Genomic DNA, 18,661 nt, shown 5'->3' on the forward strand with positions numbered 1-18,661 from the left:
TATGATTAATAAGTTTGCTACAGCTACTGTAACAAATTATCACAAACTAGGTGACTAAATAGAAATAAACAGTCCAAAGCCCAAAGTCATGTCATTGGGCTGAAATTGAGGGGTGAGCAGGGCTGTGTAGCTCCAAGCCTCTGGAGTGTAGCCCTACTGTCACCTGAATTTCAGTCTCCTGATTTTGGACTTGGGATTAAGAATAATTCTTGGGGCTGGGGATGTGGCTCAAGCAGTAGCGCGCTCGTCTGGCATGCGTGCGGCCCGGGTTCGAGACTCAGCACCACATACAAACAAAGATGCTGTGTCCGACGAAAAATAGAAAATAAACATTAAAAAAAATTCTCTCTCTTTAAAAAAAAAAAAAAAAATTCTTTTTTTTTTTTTTTTTTTTTTTGCACTGAGGATTGAACCCATAGGTGCTTTTGAGACAAGGTCTTGCTAAGTTGCTGAGGCTGGCCTTAAACCTTCAATCTTGTCTCAGTCTTTTGATTCACTGGGATGACAGATGTGTGTCACTGTGCCCAGGTAAATTTCTGGGGTTTTCCTGTGGTGCTGGGGATTGAACCCAGAGCCTTGTGCATGCAAGGCAAGCACTCTACCAATTGAACTATATCTTAGCCCAAACCTCTGTTGTTTTAAGTCACCAAGTTTATGGAGGACAGCTTGCTCCTCATGGTTGCCAGCATTCCTTGGTTGCAGCTATGGCACTCCAATCTTCAAGGACCATATCTCCAATCTCTGTGCTCCGCCCTTAACATGGACTTCTCTAGATATATCACATTTCCTCCTGCTTCCCTCTTAAAGACTTGCATTTAAGGCCCACAGGATAATCTCCCCATCTCTAGACATTTAACTTCATACCTATATCTGCTTTTTACCATAAATGGTTCAAGGGATCAGAATATGGATATCTTTGGGGAATCTTTTTTCAGACTACTACAGATAAAATTCATGTGATTGTTAAGAATATTAAAGAATGAAAGATCAATTTCCTTAAGACAAAAGGTCTTTAGAAACAAAGAAGATATTTAGAAATATTATAGATTATTTCAAAGAAATATCAAGTCTAATCATATGATCAACTCAACAAGAAGCTGCAGACTTTTATGAGCAAACTCATTGAATTCAAGAGACTCTGTGATTCTGCTTTTAAGTTATAGAGTCAATGACAAACTTTTATAAATAGAATACATGGAATTCTATCAAGATTTCTCATTAGAATACAACCAATGATTTAGATCAAATGTGTGGTTAGGAGCATTCGGTATAAAAAAAATTAACCTTATATGGTCAATAAAAGCACTAGTAGAATTGGAATCTCTAAGACAAAGTTAAAAGCTAAACATGCAGTGAATAAATACAGTAATATGGAACTGACAGTGATTGTTGGGGAAAAAATTTAAAATTTTTTTTTAAAAACCCATTCAAATGATGGTTTGACAAAGGGACATTCAATATTCAAAAAGAAGCAATGTAATAATAAACCAGCACTGCCTATTTTTAGATTCAATGACCATCAGAGGCATAAAAGAGTATCCCAATGCCTCGGGAGGCTAAGCCAGGAGGACTTCATTCAAGGCTAGCCTCAGCAACTTAGCAAGACCCTATCACAAAAAAGAAAAAGGGCTGGAGATTAGCTCAGTGGCAAAGTGTCCCTAGTTTCAATCCCCATACTAAATAAATAAACAAACAAACAAACAAACAAACATTCTCTTCATGATGTACTTTAAAAAACCTAAAGTTAATAGACTTATTTCCTTTGAATAAAAATGGGTATGAGAAATTTTGATAAAAAGTTAAACTTTATGAATTTCTGATGAAATTTAAACTTTATAACCTTAAAAACATTAATATAATCTAGTTTTAGAAAATTAGATAGTCATCTGGTAGTCGAAATGTGTAAAAACTGTCATGAATCAGTACTTACTGGCCGCTGGGCCTGGCTCTGGCACTAGTGTTTATTAAAGTGATTTCACAACCTACTGATGCTTTAAACTGTGGGTTTAGACATATTTGTTTCTATTTCTACTTATTAAAGAATAAACTTTTTGAGGGTGCGGCTAGTTATTTATCTTTGTATCCTCACACTCTATTATATACTTTATAATTATTACCATGTTTAGTCCTCATAACAGCCAAGGAATCTGGTTTTATAATCCCCATCTTACACACAAAGACCTTAAACCATAAAAGAGGTTTCATGAAATGGCCAAGTTACTAAGTTGTGGGTCAAAGATTCGAACTGAAGCCTTCTGATGTCAACTGTGAACACTGCCACCTAGCACATAAAGACATTGGTTTGGAAAAGCCAGTCTGGGTTTTACTTAATTAACAACAATGAAAAAACTAGTCAAGATTATTATCAAGGAATAAGCTCTTGCATTTCATCAAGCTTCCCATTTTAACCAGACAAAATGTTTTTTAAATCTGGACACTCTGTCATTTTGTGGCAAAATTTCCTGAGGAAATTAGACATAGGTCATCTTAAAATCCAAAAGATATAAAACATTAAAAGAGAACAATTCAATAACTTGATCAAACCATATGGTGACTGTCAATTTATCAAATTATTTGAAAATTTTACATGCTATAAGTAGAAGAGATAAGTTTTGGAGACATGCTTCTTAAGACAGGATGAAGACTAGATGTATACAGAGGCAAAAATATAGAAAGAAAGTCAGAATAAAAGCCAAATTTCGGGCTGGGGTTGTGGCTCGAGCGGTAGCGCGCTCGCCTGGCATGCGTGCGACCCGGGTTCGATCCTCAGCACCACATACCAACAAAGATGTTGTGTCCGCCGAGAACTAAAAAATAAATATTAAAAAATTTCTCTCTGTCTCTCTCCTCTCTCACTCTCTCTTTAAAAAAAAAAAAAAAAAAAAAGCCAAATTTCAAGAAAGGAAATCAAAGTCAAGAGGTTGAACTTGGAAGAATATTACAAAGGGAGAATAGTACAAGAACAAACTGTTTATCAGACAGAGGCATGTGAGCTGAAGATGAATTTTCATCTCTTGAAGAAAAGTACCATTTCATGTTTAAAAAAAAACAGAGAATTCACAGGTATCACTAAGTAAAATGAATCTTATTTATTGATAATTTCCTAATGAGGGCTTAGGAAGAAGCCATGTTAACCTTCAAATGGCTATTACAAGACAGATATTTTTTTCTTAAAAGATATGACAGAGCCTTACAAAGTTGGACATACTCATCACTAACTAATTAGTTTCTGAAGTGAGATAAGTAGCGCATAACCCAGTAGGCAACATGTAAGCACAAAGTGTAATGGTCCTGGCTTTAAAACCTAATTTTGAATTTTGGCTTGGCCATTTCAAAATTGTGTCCTTGGACAAATTACTTAACCATCTTGATTGAACCTTAGTTTCCTCATCTATTAAATGGAAAAACACTTCATTTGCTCACATGTTTCTTGGGAGGACTGTATTCAGCAATAAGTAAAATAAGGCAATAGGGGCACAGCTGTACCATACTCAGTACATAGCATCGAATTTTACTAAATAAACAGTAGCTATTATTTATTTATTTTTGCAATACTGGGGACTGAACCGAGGGACACTGAGCTACATTCTCTGCCCTTTTATTTTTTTATGTTGAGACAGGGTCTCACTAAATTGCCCAGGCTGGCCTAGAACTTACAATTCTCCTGCCTTAGCCTCACAAGTTCCTGGGTTATAAGCAAGTGCCACCACGCACAGTTCAGAAGCTATTATTAATAATTACATCTTGAAAAACCTGTATCACATCACTAGCACTTTTAAAAACCTAGAAAAAAATGAAGAATTCAGGAATGGGGAAATAGGGAGAAAAGAAAGCATGTACTTTGGAGTCAGGCAAATCCCACTGCTTAAAAACTCTGGCTCTAACACTTACAAATTCTATTACTTTGACCACATTTTTTGATCTATCTCCACTTACATTTCTTAAAAGGGAAACAGACACTACATACTACACTTCATAGAAACATTGAAAAGATTAAAGGAAAAACCCTAAGATTAGGTCAACGAGCAAATTTTTTTAAAGAGCTAAAATAAAGTAACTCAAAAAGGCTGAAAGCAACCAATGAGAAAAGCTATACCATGCACAAATAAACAGAGGTCTACAGTAAAATCATACAAAATTAAATTGAAGGTAAAAAGCATTAATTGGACCAAAAGGGTAGCCTTCTAATGATAATCACTGCACTAAAGATGCAGCCATCATAATCTTACGAATGAAACAGCAAAAGCAATAGCAAACTCAAGTTACAACTAAAAGAAGTATTGGCAATGAGATATTTTAACATATTTCCTCTGAATCCTGGACTCAAGATGGGGTATAAAACAAGTAAAAAATAGAGAGGAAGCAATTAGTAAGTCATTACCTTAGAAGAAACAATATAGAAAAATAATAGAATTGATTAATAAAATCCAAGAGCCAGTTGTAGGAAAAATTAGGTAAATCTCTTGCTTCCCTCAGATATTTCTTGAGTTGTAAATATATATTTAGAAAGAGAGAAATAAATGGAGAAATGGAGAATGGAGAAATCCTAGCAGGAAAAAGAAGGGTATAAAATAGTTTAAATATTACAATCCCATTAATGATAATTTTTAGCAATAACATATTTGAGGATGTATAGACTAAAATACAGAAAAATAGCTGTTTTATAATGATTATTTCTGCTCGGGGTAGGAAACGTAAGATAATGAGGATCTTAAGAATGTAATAAAGGGGCTGGGGATGTGGCTCAAGCGGCAGCACGCTCGCCTGGCATGCGTGCGGCCCGGGTTGGATCCTCAGCACCACATACCAACAAAGATGTTGTGTCCGCCGAGAACTAAAAAAAAAAAAAAAAAAAAAAAAAAAAATGTAATAAAAAAAAATTCTGCAATGACTAAATTATGGCATAGGTTCAACAAATAAACATGTCAAAATAATCAGAAAGCATTTTAAGCTAGATTTGGCACATTTTTAATATAAAAAATATTATCTCTCTTTGTAAGATATAACTGGATTTGCAGCTAATTAAACCAATGAAGATTATGAATCCAAGCTGATGTGGAGAGGAATCTATGATGACAGGCCAGTCTCAGCTCTTAGCTTTTTCTTTGGTACCAGGGAATGAACCCAGGGATCCTTAACCACTGAACCACATTCCCAGGCCTTTTTATTTTTTTCTTGAGGCTAAGTTGTTAAGGCTGGCTTTGAACTTGCGATCCTCCTGTCTCAGCCTTCCAAATTGCTAGGATTATAGGCAGGTGCTAAAGTACCTGGCTAAGCTCTTAGCTTGGTCTTACTGGGAACACAAGGCATGTATCCTACTGATTAGCTGGGAAAATAGGTTATAAAAACTGGATGTCAATCAACATAGACCAAAGAAAGAAGTTCAGGTACATTTCTGCAGTGTTTTTCTTTCTTTCTTTCTTTGGTCTATTTTTTGGAGGGAAGGAGGGGGTGTTGAGGATTTAAACCAGGGGCAATTTACCACTGATGTACATCCTCCACCCTTTTACTTTTTGAGATAGGATCTCACTAAGTTGGTCAGGACCTCACTAAGTTGTTGAGGCTGGCCTTGAACTTGTGATCCTCCTGTCTCAGCCTCCAGAGCTGCTGTGATTACAGGTGTGTGCCACTACACCTGGATGCCCTATTTTCTTTACATGACTATGAAGATAATAAAAAATCATAAAATCTATATGAAAAAATATTTATAAGGTGGCTGGGCACGATGGTGCACGCCTGTAATCCTAGCAGCTAGGGAGGCTAAGGCAGAAGGATCGTGAGTTCAAAGTCAGCCTCAATAAAAGTGAGGTACTAAGCAACTCAGTGAGACCCTGACTCTAAATAAATTACAAAATAAGGCTGGGGATGTGGACTCAGTGGTCAAGTGTCCCTAAGTTCAATCTCCAGTACCCCCAGGCAAAAGTTTGTAAGGTGAACTGAAATAATAAAAGAATCACCTATTCCCATGTTGTAACTATAATTATTTCAATTTAAGAAAAAAAGCTTATGTGGAGAACCAATGTCTAAAAGGGAATATGGAAAATTAAAAGTTGTTGCTAGGGCTGGGGTTGTAGCGCAATGGTAGAGTGCTCGCCTAGCATGTAGAAGGCTTTGGATTCGATCCTCAGCACCACTTAAAAATAAAATAAAGGGGGCTGGGGATGTGGCTCAAGCGGTAGTGCGCTCGCCTGGCATGTGTGCGGCCTGGGTTCGATCCTCAGCACCACATACAAATAAACATGCTGTGTCCGCCAAAAACTAAAAAATAAATATTAAAAATTCTCTCTCTCTCAAAAAATAAAGTAAAATAAAATAAAGGTATTATGTCCATCTACAACTAAAAAAATATTAAAAAGTTGTTGCTACAGAGTATTGGGATTACAGGGAATAATTTTTGTCTTTAAAAATGAAGCTTTTATTACTATGTCTGTGCAGCAAATAAAAACCAAGAGAATTATTACACTTACTACACGGAGGTCCTCGATGCGTTTTTCAAGAAGTACAGGTAGACCTTCTGGGAGTGTAGGTACCACCTTAGGCATAACCTGAGAGGTGAAGGTTGGCTGGGTGGTGTTTCCATTTTCTCCCCCTGATTCAGATAGGGGGCTGCCATCAGAAGCAGCATCCAGTAATCTGTCAAAGTCGAAATCATCCAGTATCTCTAGGGCATTTTCAGCTTCCTGAAACAATTCGTGTTCATTTGTGCTAACAAAAATGGGGAGCTCTGGATCAGTGCTGTTCAGATTTAATTCTGGGACGTCATTCCCCAATCCTGTAGCAGCACAAAGAGGCTTGGTAAGAGAGGAGGTCGATAAGGTCACAGGAACTTTGGGGTTAGACTCTGTTTTTAATGCATCCTTCTCTTTCTGAAATTTTCGAATCATGGCAGCTAGAGAAAGAGAATCTTTATATCGTTTCTTCTTTTTTTCAGACTTGTGTGAATTTAGAGCCACAACTCTGTGAAGAAAAAAGCGAACAGTGAGGCTACATATAACTTTAACTATCTTCTGATCATTTTTCATTTTCCACTCTAGGAATAGCCATGTTGGCAACCAGATATGGATATGTGTAATTCTCAATGATAACCTCCTTACATGAACCATAGGGAAAGGTCTCAATTTAGCTATCGATTCCTCTAGAAATCTTTTCCAAATCCCTTGGCTTAGATGTTTCTACATGTGCTACAAAATCTAAAAGACTATTAGTACTTGAAGGGAGGTCAATGTTTCATTTGTTATACACCCCAAACCTACAACAGTCCTAGTGTAGAAGAAAAAATATTTACTTAATAAATTTATAATTTGAAAAAAATTCAATAAAAGGTATTACTTATAGCTTATGTTTCACAAGAGGTTTACTTGTAAATAATGAATATTTAAGATAACCATTAGTGGGCTAGGGTTGTAGCTCAGTGGTACACCTAGCACATGTGAGGCACTGAGTTTGATCCTCAGAACCACATAAAAATAAATAAAATAAAGATATTGTGTCTACCTAAAACTTAAAAAAAAAAGTTAAAAAGAAACCTTTAAAGATAATCATTATTAATGCACCCAATTTTTCTCCCCCTAATCTCTTAATGACTCTAGGTCATGATTACAACAGTAATCCCATGTTTAGGAGAGGAGAAATACCTCCCTAAATCAATCTTTTGGATATAGACAGCCTCGGATGCAGATATTCCTCCCTGCTAAGGAGGGACAGAAAACCCAGATTTTCATAAGTTTTTCCCTTAGATCTGTGAAAAATGCTACTGAGAAGTAGAGACAATGCCAATTTTTAATTATATCATACAAATATTTTATTCTTCAGATGTAAGATTCATTTTAGGTATTAAGGATTGAACCCAGGGGTGTTCTAATACTGAGCTACATTCTCAGATCCTCAGCCCTTTTCATTTTTTAATTTTGAAACAGGGACTAAATTGCCCTGGTTGCTCTCAAAATTTCAACCTTCCTGCCTCAGCCTCAGGAGTTGCTAAGATTATAGGTATGTGCCACCAGTCCAGCTGACTTAAGGCTTTTGAAAAATTCTATTTGTTTTTTAGCAGCAATATGTCACCTAAAGTCATAAGCATTAAGAATAGCTAAATAGGGCTGGGGATATAGCTCGGTGTTAGATTTCTTGGTTAGCATGTATGAGGCTCTGGGTTCGATCGCTAGTACTGTCAAGGGTGTGGTGGATGGAATCAATGACATTTTTTCCCCCCTTTTCTTCCTCTTCTTTTTTTTGTGGTGCTGGGGATTAAACCCAGAGCCTCCCACATGCTAGGCAAGTGATCTACCACTAAGTTATATCCACAGTCCGTGATTTGTTTTTTTAAATATTAAAACAACTATAAATTGTTCATATATAGGCTACTGCTAATCCTTAATCCCAGACATCAACATTTAGTGTTAGTACCAAAAGATTAAAAAAAGTGGGCTGGGAAAATAGTTCAGTTGGTAGACTGCTTGCCTCACATGGGCAAGTCCCTGGGTTCAATCCCCAGTACCATAAAAAAAAAAAAAAAAAAAGTTATTTGAGGGCTGAGGTTGTGGCTCAGTGGTAGAGTGCTTGCCTAGCATGTGTGAGGCACTGGGTTTGATTCTCAGCACTACATTAAACAAACAAACAAACAAATAAATAAAATAAAAGTATTGTGTCCATCTACAACTAAAAAATTTTAAAAGAAAGTAATTGGATCTTTATGCCATCTTTTAAAACTAGCTCTTGCTGGTTAAACAAACAAAAACTGTAATGAGCAAAATGCTCAATGTACTACTCTAAAAATCTGATCTTAAACATCATGAGTCTCATAGATGACAATGCCTTCCAGTTATTAATGTATAACAAAATATTATTAAAACATAACTAAATTACTACTATTTATAAATATTAAATTAGACTTAGCTACTCTTAATTAGTGGTGAACCTTCATTAATTTATTTATTCTAAAAGGAGAAACAGACTATGACAGTAGTTCTCTTATTGGGTTCCACTTACCCCAGTTGTTTAGGTACTTTTTTCCTTGGTTTCTTCTCCTTTTCCCCTTCCTCTTTCCGTTTCCGCTTCTTCATTTCGATATCATCTTCTTTTATTTTGGGAACCTGCAAAAATGATAAAATAATACAGCATTTGTTTATTTATTTTAAAATTTATTTTAAGAATGCATCATTTATTTAAATATCAATGCTCTCTTTTTTTGATGTGAGCAGTGGTTTTTCTCAAGTGTCAAAATGTAATAGCATTACTTGCTTCAAGTGCACGTTCTTGGGGTCCATAAACACTTTCAGTTCTCTAGAATAGGGCGTTCAAATATGAATTTTTGACATGCATTTTGGTGATTCTGGTACAAGTAAGTCTTTGGCCCTCATGTCAGCAAACATTTACCTATGTACATTATTCATTTCCCAAATGCAGTATATCCAATTCTTCAGAATTTGTTAATTAGATCTCAAGAAAGATAACAGTTATCAACAGTCATTTCTTTTTTTTTTTAATATTTCTTTTTTTTTAGTTTTAGGTGGACAAAATATCTTTATTTTATTTTTATATGGTGCTGAGGATTGAACCCAGTGCCTCACACATGCCAGGTGAGTGCGATACCACTTGAGCCACATCCCGAGCCCTACCAACAGTCATTTCTATAGCAAGTCGTCTTCTTTTTTTTGTTTAGTCATTGATGGACCTTTATTTATTAATATGTGGTGCTGAGAATTGAACTCAGTGCTTCACACATGCTAAGCAAGCGCTTTGCCACTGAGCCACAACCCCAGCCCAGCAAGTCTTAACCTATCCTAGAAATTTAACTTTATCCCCAAAACAGCAGACAATTAAACCACATCATAGAGAGTAAAAGAAAACAATTCTGTGATATAAATACCAATTTTCCCAAATCCACATACTTTTATTTTAAAGCATGCATTAAGTATATAATCATTGAGCTATGGTTAGTATTTTACTTCTCCTTATATTCACAACTGTGGACCATGTTAAGATTCAAAAGGTATATCCTATTAATTTAACATTCTCTTTAGCATTGCAGTGTTGGGGAAACTCACCTTGGGTGGCTTGTGCTTTTGGTTGTCTGTGATATCTTCTTCTTCAGTATCTGAAGCTTGGCGAAACTGCAGAGTGCCAGTGTTGATATAAAAGCCTCCATACTTTGTTGTTAAAGAAGCAGGAACTAATTCATCATACTAGATTAAAAGGAAAAACTTTAAGATATCTTATTGTCTATAACTCTAAATGTCAAAGAAATTCATTCATCATGGAAACATTTTCCTTAAAAACCAACTGCAAAACTGACTGCAAACCTAGTAATCCCACTGCTGGGTACGTGCCAAGGGCATCATGCTTAATTTAAAAGAAACGAAATGAATGGGGGAGAGGAGAAGTTAGGATAGCAATTAGGATGTCTGCATTCTTGTGGTTCAATGTAGCATTATTCACAACAGCCAAGATACAAAATAATCTGAGCGTCTGTTAATAAATGAATAGATTTTTAAAATGTGGTCTATTAATACAGTGGAATACTATTTAGCCTTAAAAAACAGGAAATTCTGTCATTTGCAACAACATGGATCAACCTAGAAAAATACCATATAATCTCCCTTACATGTGCAATCTAAATAAACTAAACTTAGAGACGTAGGATAGAATGGTAGACAGATGCTCAGGGGGAGTAGCAGAAGAGGAAACGAGAGGTGCTGGTCAACAAGTTCAAAATTATAGGTAGACAGGAAGAATATGAACTGGTATTCTATTGCACTGTAGGATGATTATAGTTAATAATAATGTATATTTCAAAATAACAAGAGAGGAGTTTTCAATGTTCTCACCAAAACAAATGATGTTTGAGGTGACAGATATGACATTGATCATCGCAAAATGTACATGTCAAAACATTATGTTGTACCCCCCTGAAAATGTGCAATTATAATTTATCAATTAAAGAAAAAGAAAAAAGGACTGCAATGAGGAAGTTCATAGAATAAATTTAGAAAAAGTTCATTATCTGGAATAAAAGTCAGTTCTAATCATTTGGTATATTTAACAAAGGATATTACCTGATGAGAAAAAGTTAAGGATCACTACCACTATTTCTTTCTTCATTCTCGCTGCTACTATTCTTAATATCAATTTTTAATACCTCATTTTATTTATTTTTATTTATTTGTATGTAGTGCTGAGGACTGAACTCAGTGCTTCACACATGCTAGGCAAGCACTCTACCACTGAGCCACAAAGCCAGCCTGGTTTCAAAAGTTTTTGATGAGAAGTTTAAACACAGTAAAACAGATGGCTGAATGACCATAAGAAGAGATTATAATCATACAATTATTCTGTCTTGGTGAGATATTATACATATATATACATACATATATATATATATATATATATTTTTTTTTTTTTGGTGGGGGGTGGTACCAGGGATTGAACTCAGGGGCACGTGACTACTGAGCCACATATCCCCAGCTCTATTTTGTATTTTATTTGAGACAGGGACTCACTGAGTTGCTTAGCACATTGCTGTTGCTGAGAATGGCTTTGAACACACAATATTCCTGCCTCAGCTTCCCAGGCCTCTGGGATTACAGGTGTGCGCCATTGTGCCTAACCCTTCATTCCTTTTTCAATTTGGCAGCCTAAATGTGAAATTATTTTTAATGCTTCAAAGCATTTATTTTCAGATATTTTTAGTAATAAGCACATGATTCTAAAAATTAATTAGAACCAGATTATTTTCATTTTTTATAAAATAATTTGCAAATGTGGAAAGTTTACTGAGAACACAACAAGGAATCATTTAATTAGATTACAATTGTTTGATGCCTGGATTATCTCATAAACAGAACAAAATAATTTGTTAAGGGCAATGATAGTAAATTAGTTTGGAAGTCAACTTGTATAATAGTTTGATTTCCTCTTATAAAATAAGGACCTATATTGTCTTATAAATGTCAGTAACCAACTATATAACTCAACAACTCTATCTACAAAATTATCTTTTTTTTTTCCAAAAATTATCTTTTTTAGAGCAGTAACTTTCAAATTTTCTTCCCCATAACACAAGTGGAAAATCCACTGCACATCAAAACCAAGTATATGGGCTTGGGGTGGTAGCTCAGTGGAAGAGCACTAACCTAGCACATGTGAGGCACTGGGTTCAATCCTCAGCACCACATAAAAATAAATAATCAGCATACTACAGTGACACAGTCATATCAATGTTTATAGCAGCTCAATTCACAACAGCCACACTATGGAACCAACCTAGATGCCCTTCAACAGATGAATAGTTAAAGAAAATGTGGTATATATACACAATGGAATATTACTCAGCCTTAAAGAAGAATGAAACTACGGCATTTGCCACTAAATGGATGGAGCTGGAGAATATTATGCTAAGCGAAATAAGCCAATTCCAAACAACAAAGGCTGAATATTTTTTCTGATATGCAGATGCTAATTCACAATAAGCGGGGGGCTAGGGTAAAATAGAGGTACTTTGGATTAGGCAGAGAAAAGTGAAGGGAGGGGAGGGGGTTTGGGGGTAAGGAGGATAGTAGAATAAATTGGACATTATTACCCTTTAAGGTAATAATTACTTCTTTAAGGCTGAGTAATATTCCATTGTGTATATATACCACATTTTCTTTATCCACTCATCTGTTGAAGGGCATGTAGGTTGGTTCCATAGTACATATATGAATACTTGAGTGGTGTGATTCTACATCATATACAACCAGGAGAATGAGAAGTTATACTCCAGTTATGTATGTTGTATCAAGATGCATTCTACTGTCATGTATAATTAATTAGAACAAATAAAAAGGTAAATAAATAAAATGAAGGTATTGTGTACATCTACAACTAAAAAAATTCTAAAAACAAGCGTATACATACATAATAAAATTATGTGATCTTCAATAACTCCTAATCTATTTGATGTCATATTCTTTAAAAATACTAGTCATACCCTTTATTTTTTATTTTTTTTTAAATATTTATTCTTAAGTTTTAGATGGACACAATGTCTTTATTTTACATTTATGTGGTGCTGAGGATCGAACCCAGTGCCTCATGCATGCTAGGTGAGCACTCTACCACTGAGCCACAACCCCAGCCCCAAGTCATACCCTTTAAATAGACATATAAGCCAATTATGGCTTGAAAAAGTCAGTTTGTATTTAAAAATACTCTAAATGCTACTGCTGAGGGCCATTGCCAAGTAGGAATGACGCATCGAAATTTCCTTGCCAGCGTACCCCATGTTAAATGGACTTGCCTTGGAAATTCGCTGTGACATTGCATGTGTGTTTGAGAAAGGTGACCCTGCTCAAGGACCAGGGTGGATCCAGGTTTAGGGTGTATCCTGCAGGTTTTAGGAAGTATCCCGCTCCTTGGGTTTAAGGTGTTCCCGGTTTAAGACCAGTGTAGGGCGTTCCCCGTTTAAGACAATCTGGGTTTAGGGAAGTTCCAGGTTTAAGGTTATTGCTGCTGGGAATAGGGCATATCCTGCTGCCTGAGTTCCCGTTGAGTTCTTGTGGAATTGAGAAAGTTTTGGGGACGTGAATTGTGCAGCAGAACTTGGATTTCCCCAGAACGTGTTTGTACAGGGCCGGTGTGAGTTCGGGAATAAAGAATTGCTGTTTGAATCTACAAAGCTGTGAGTGGCTCGTGATCTTGTGCCCAGCCAGACTGTGGCATGCTACAAAGGAGTTAGGGATATAACTCAGTTGGTAGAGTGCTTGCCTCGCATGTACACGGCCCTGGGTTCAATCCCTAGCGCGTGCGCACACACCCACAAAGTCTAAATGCTATAAAAGAAGTTATTAATTAAAATTATTTATAAAAGTCTACATACTATAGATTTCAACTGTAAGGAAAAGTCAAAACTGTGCAGACAGTTATATGGCTGTCACAGGCTAGGAGAGAAGGGAGGGATAAATGAGCAGAGCATAGAGGATTTTTAGGGAAGTATCACTACTGTAATACTATACTATATACTATAATACTATAATGGTGGATACATGTCATTATACATTTGTTCAAACTCAAAGAATGTACATCTGGTGGGAACATTGATGTGAACTATGAACTTTGGTGATACTGGTGGATCAATGTAGGTTCCTCAATTGCAACAAATGAATGATTATGATATAGAATATTGATAATAGGGGAGGTTGTGTGCCTTGGGGCAAGGTGTACATGGATGCTCTCTGTACTTTCTGCTTACGTTTTCTGTGAATCTAAAACTGCAGTAGAACATAAAGTTTATTACCTTTTTTTAAAGCTATTTATGTAAGCATGCATAAATGTTTACCCATGAGTTCCTTTTTGGATTATTCAGATTTTGAAATCTGATATAATGTTAACATTATTGCTAATGCCTTGTACTTGCTTTATGCTTCAGCATGTTTATATTCATTGCCTTATTTGGGCCTCAGAATAATTCTGAGCAAGTAATGGTAGAGAAAACCAAGTGATGCTATAAAGCCTGCTCCTGGTTACATGGTGACTTAGAAACTGATGTAGAACTAGATTCTAGGACTTCTACCTTGAGTTCCAAATCACAGTCAAGACTCTTGAAACATTCCATAACCACACTGGCTGTTAACCTTTTTGATTGTGGAAAGGTATCCCTATCTCATGTAACTCTATATCATGTACAACCAGATCAATGAGAAGTTATACCCTATTTATGTATGATGTATCAAAATGCATTCTACTGTCATATATAACTAATTAGTACAATAAAAATATATTTAAAAAGAAAAAGGTATCCCTACTCCAAAGGGCCCTATTGATACGTCATAGTTAGTTAGGACACAAAAAAAAATTTTAAAGTATGACAGGATATTCCATATGCATCATGCTGGATGACCTTCCTATCATATCACTCTCTTGCCTGTATATGCTTTTTCATCAACTAACTATACAAGAAAGCACTGTAACCACAGGCAAAAGACATGCTAAATTGTGAGTAGTGTAAAAGTTAAATAGTGTCATTCTGCACACTCTAAGTAATCACTGTACACTGTATAGATATTATAATCCCAGGGATTAGATTACTCTACTAATGGACAATAATAGAAGAACATACTCCCTAAGGCAAAATAGGAACACCCTCATTCATATGCTACATGATCAAGAGATTACTACTATCTTTATGAAATCCTGCTTCCTCTTAGAAGAGAAAGAATTTCAGGAGAAAAGCTATAGGATTCGATCAAAACAGACTGATATTAGAGGCTGAAACCACTGTGATAGTAAGGCATACTGCAATTTTAAAATTAAGAGTATTTTATAGATGTCTGCCAAATCAAGTTCAATCCAGTGGCACCAATATTGCTTTGTCTCATCTTCAAAATCATTTCAAAATATACCTGCCCAAAGTAAGGGAATATTAAAAAAAAAAAAAAAAAAAGAATTCAAGATGAAAATACCATTTGACCTATAAATTCCATTGCTTAGAAATTTAGCCTACCCATATATTTGTACTCTATAAATACACTGCATATACATTTACTTAAGTAGATAAATGCATACAATACGCTCAACTATTTGTAAACATATAACACCAGAAACAATTTAATGCACATCAACTAGAATTGGTTAAATAAATTACGCAATTTAGGTATGTCCCCAACAACCATTAAAAGGAATGTATCTCAATCCTAATATGTTTTCTAGTTTATAACTATCTTGTGTTTTTTTTAATCATAACATAATAGTAATCAATTGATGGTAATCAATATACCAATATACTATATATTCATTTTATTAAAACCAAAAACATAACAAAAAAATACAACACCAAAAAGCCTTACCTCCAGAAATTCTAATTAAGTCTGAGTTAAGACAAGAATCCCCAGATTTTTACCCCTGATTAAGAACCATTCGTTTAACATAAAGTTTTCAGTACTAAACCATTAATTTAATGTAATAGCTTTTCATTTTCCTTTTTTTGCTTTTGCCCTCATTTTCCCTTTTCTTAAACTTATTTTCATTCTTAGTTTGGGAAAGAGAGGAAGACAGAATCATTGCTAATACACATCTGGAAACAAGCATCTACTAAAGAATCGTGATTCTCGAAGGACCTAAGAACAAGCACAGCTTATGAAAAACAACAATCTAGTACAACGTCAACAAACCATGATTGCCCACCAAATCCAGCTGCCAAGAAAAAGGATTTCATGTTTTTTAAATGGTTGAGAAAAAAATTACAAGATTCTGTGACACATGAAAATTACACAAATTTAAGTGCTGGGGTGTAAACTCAAGTGTGAGAGCACTTGCCTGGCATATGTGAGGTCCTGGGTTTGAGCCCTAGCCTGAGAGACAGAGAGAGAAAGAGACAGACAGACAGACAGACAGACACAAGAGAGAGAGAGAGAGAGAGAGAGAGAGAGAGAGAGAGAGAGAAAGAAAATAAATTTTAAAAGAATTTGAGGGACTGGGGTTGTGGCTCAGTGGGTGAGGCACTGGGTTTGATACTCAGCACCACATAAAAATAAATAAATAAATATAAAGGCATTGTGACCACCTACAACTAAAAAAATTTAAAAAAGAATTTGAATATCAGAGTTCATCAAAAACATCTCATTATAAATGCCATATTTATTTGCTTAAATATTGTCTGTGGCTGCTCTCACACTATAATGGCAGAATAGCTGTGACAGTACCATATGGCCCACAGAGTCTAAAATATTTACCATGTGGCCCTTTAAAGAAAAAGATGTTTGCCAAAACCTGGTCTAGTATAGTAGTGTAATGACCCACTGTGAGCCAACCCAACATTACAAAATTTTAAGTCTTCAGTATGCCTTAAAAATTTTTTAAAAATCTTTAGGGGCTGGGGATGTGGCTCAAGCAGTAGCACTCTCGCCTGGCATGCGTGCAGCCTGGGTTCGATCCTCTGCACCACATACAAACAAAGATGTTGTGTCCGCTGAAAACTGAAAAATAAATATTAAAAATTTTAAAAAAATCTTTAAGCAGTAAATATGGCTTTAAAAAGCACAAACAAGGGCTCAGGTTGTGGCTCATGGCAGAATGCTTGCCTTTCACATGTGAGGCACTGGGTTCGATTCAGCAGCACATAAAAAATGTATAAACAAAATAAAAATACTGTGTCCATATATAACTTAAAAAAAGCATAAACGAACACATTCATTGAACAAGTTAAGTTACCCTTGACTTCTACTATTCCAATAAATTTGCTGCTATATTAAAGACATGTTACTCACAGCCTCTGAATTATCAATAAATGGATCTGTCTCATCATAGCCAAAGCCTATGTCAATTAAATCTTGTAGCCGATCCTTCCGGTGCTTACGGGGTTTCCCACCCTGCAAAAAACAGACACATTAGACTGATTCAGTACTCATGCTGTTTCCATAAAGTTTAAAAAGACCTATTCAAAGAATTCAAATAATTTTTGTAAATAAATCCCTGCAGATGGTTAAGTCTTCCCATATCTTATATAAGCAGCTGTACTTAGTGACTTGCCTTCACAGCTCAGAGTGAGAAAAGAGGAACAAAGTAACTTTACAATGGAAAATCTGCCTAACTTTACATCAGCCAGATGACATCAACAGGAACAATGATAAGTGGATGGCACATATCCCTGATATATGATTAAAAACTGCACTTCCCTTCTGTGGGTCTTCCTCTCAACTGCCTATAAAACTAGCCCAGCCATGAGAAAAACATCAAACAGACCAAATTGATAGTCTATAAAATAAGTTCTCCAAAGCTGTTAAGATTATCAAAAAAAAAGGAAAAATCTGAAAAAACTGTCATAGTCCACACCAGCCTAAAGACACTAAGACTAAATGAGCTGTGGTATCATGGATAGGATCTAGGAACTGAAAAAGTACATTAGGGAAAACTAGTAAAATCCAAATAAAGTTTAGAGTTTAATGGTAATATAACAATGTTGGTTCCTTCATTATAACAAACATATTACATGAATGTAAAATATTCATGTTAGTGGGTGAGGACTATATGAAAACTCTTTGTATTATCTTGTTTAACTTTTACCTTTTTGGAACTTGGAATTAAACCTGGGGAAACTGAGCGACATCTCCAGCCCTTTTTTTTTGAGACAATGTCTCACCAAGTTGCAGAGACTGGACTACAGGTTGAGATCCTTCTGCTTCAGCCTCCCAGATTATTGGGATTATGAAAGTATGTACTGCTATGCCCAGTTCTAAATTGTAGCTTTTCTGTAATTTAAAAACTATTCTTAAAATTATTTTTTAAATGTCATATAATCATACACATAAACACAAGAAAATGATAAATGAGTGCCTACAAAAACTGATGAAATGAGCTGGGCATGGAGGTTTATGCCTGTAATCCCAGTGGCTCAAGAGGCTGAGGCAAGAGGATCACAAGTTCAAAGACAGCCTCAGCAACTTAGCAAGACTCTGTCTTAAAATAAGAGTTAGGGATATGGCCCAGTGGTAAAGTACCACTGGTACCAAAAACAAAACAAAACAACAACAAAAAACCCACATGGTATCAAAAACTGGTGAATCAGAATAATGTCTGTGGTCTGGTTAGTTGTATTGTGCCATGTTTATTTCCTAGTTTTGTAACTGCAGTTATATAAAATATTACCACTGGCAGAAGTTGGGTGGTAGGCATATGGTCTTTTTAACTATAG

The 18,661-nt window shown here is 35.6% G+C and overlaps 1 protein-coding gene across 2 annotated transcripts in view; it reads right to left on the minus strand.

Annotated features, from left to right (window-relative positions):
• Ubn2 (ubinuclein 2) overlaps positions 1–18,661 on the minus strand; it is a 76,788-nt gene that overhangs the window by 36,635 nt on the left and 21,492 nt on the right. For both annotated transcript variants that reach the window (XM_026398556.2, XM_026398555.2), the window contains exons 3-6: positions 17,238–17,339; positions 10,044–10,181; positions 8,986–9,089; positions 6,468–6,957 (exon numbers count right to left, since the gene is read on the minus strand). In XM_026398556.2, the coding sequence (XP_026254341.1) occupies positions 6,468–6,957; positions 8,986–9,089; positions 10,044–10,181; positions 17,238–17,339 (834 nt within the window). The remainder of the gene's footprint in view (positions 1–6,467; positions 6,958–8,985; positions 9,090–10,043; positions 10,182–17,237; positions 17,340–18,661) is intronic.

The sequence above is a fragment of the Urocitellus parryii genome, chromosome 3 (assembly GCF_045843805.1).
Source record: "Urocitellus parryii isolate mUroPar1 chromosome 3, mUroPar1.hap1, whole genome shotgun sequence".
NCBI classification, from domain to species: Eukaryota; Metazoa; Chordata; class Mammalia; order Rodentia; family Sciuridae; genus Urocitellus; species Urocitellus parryii.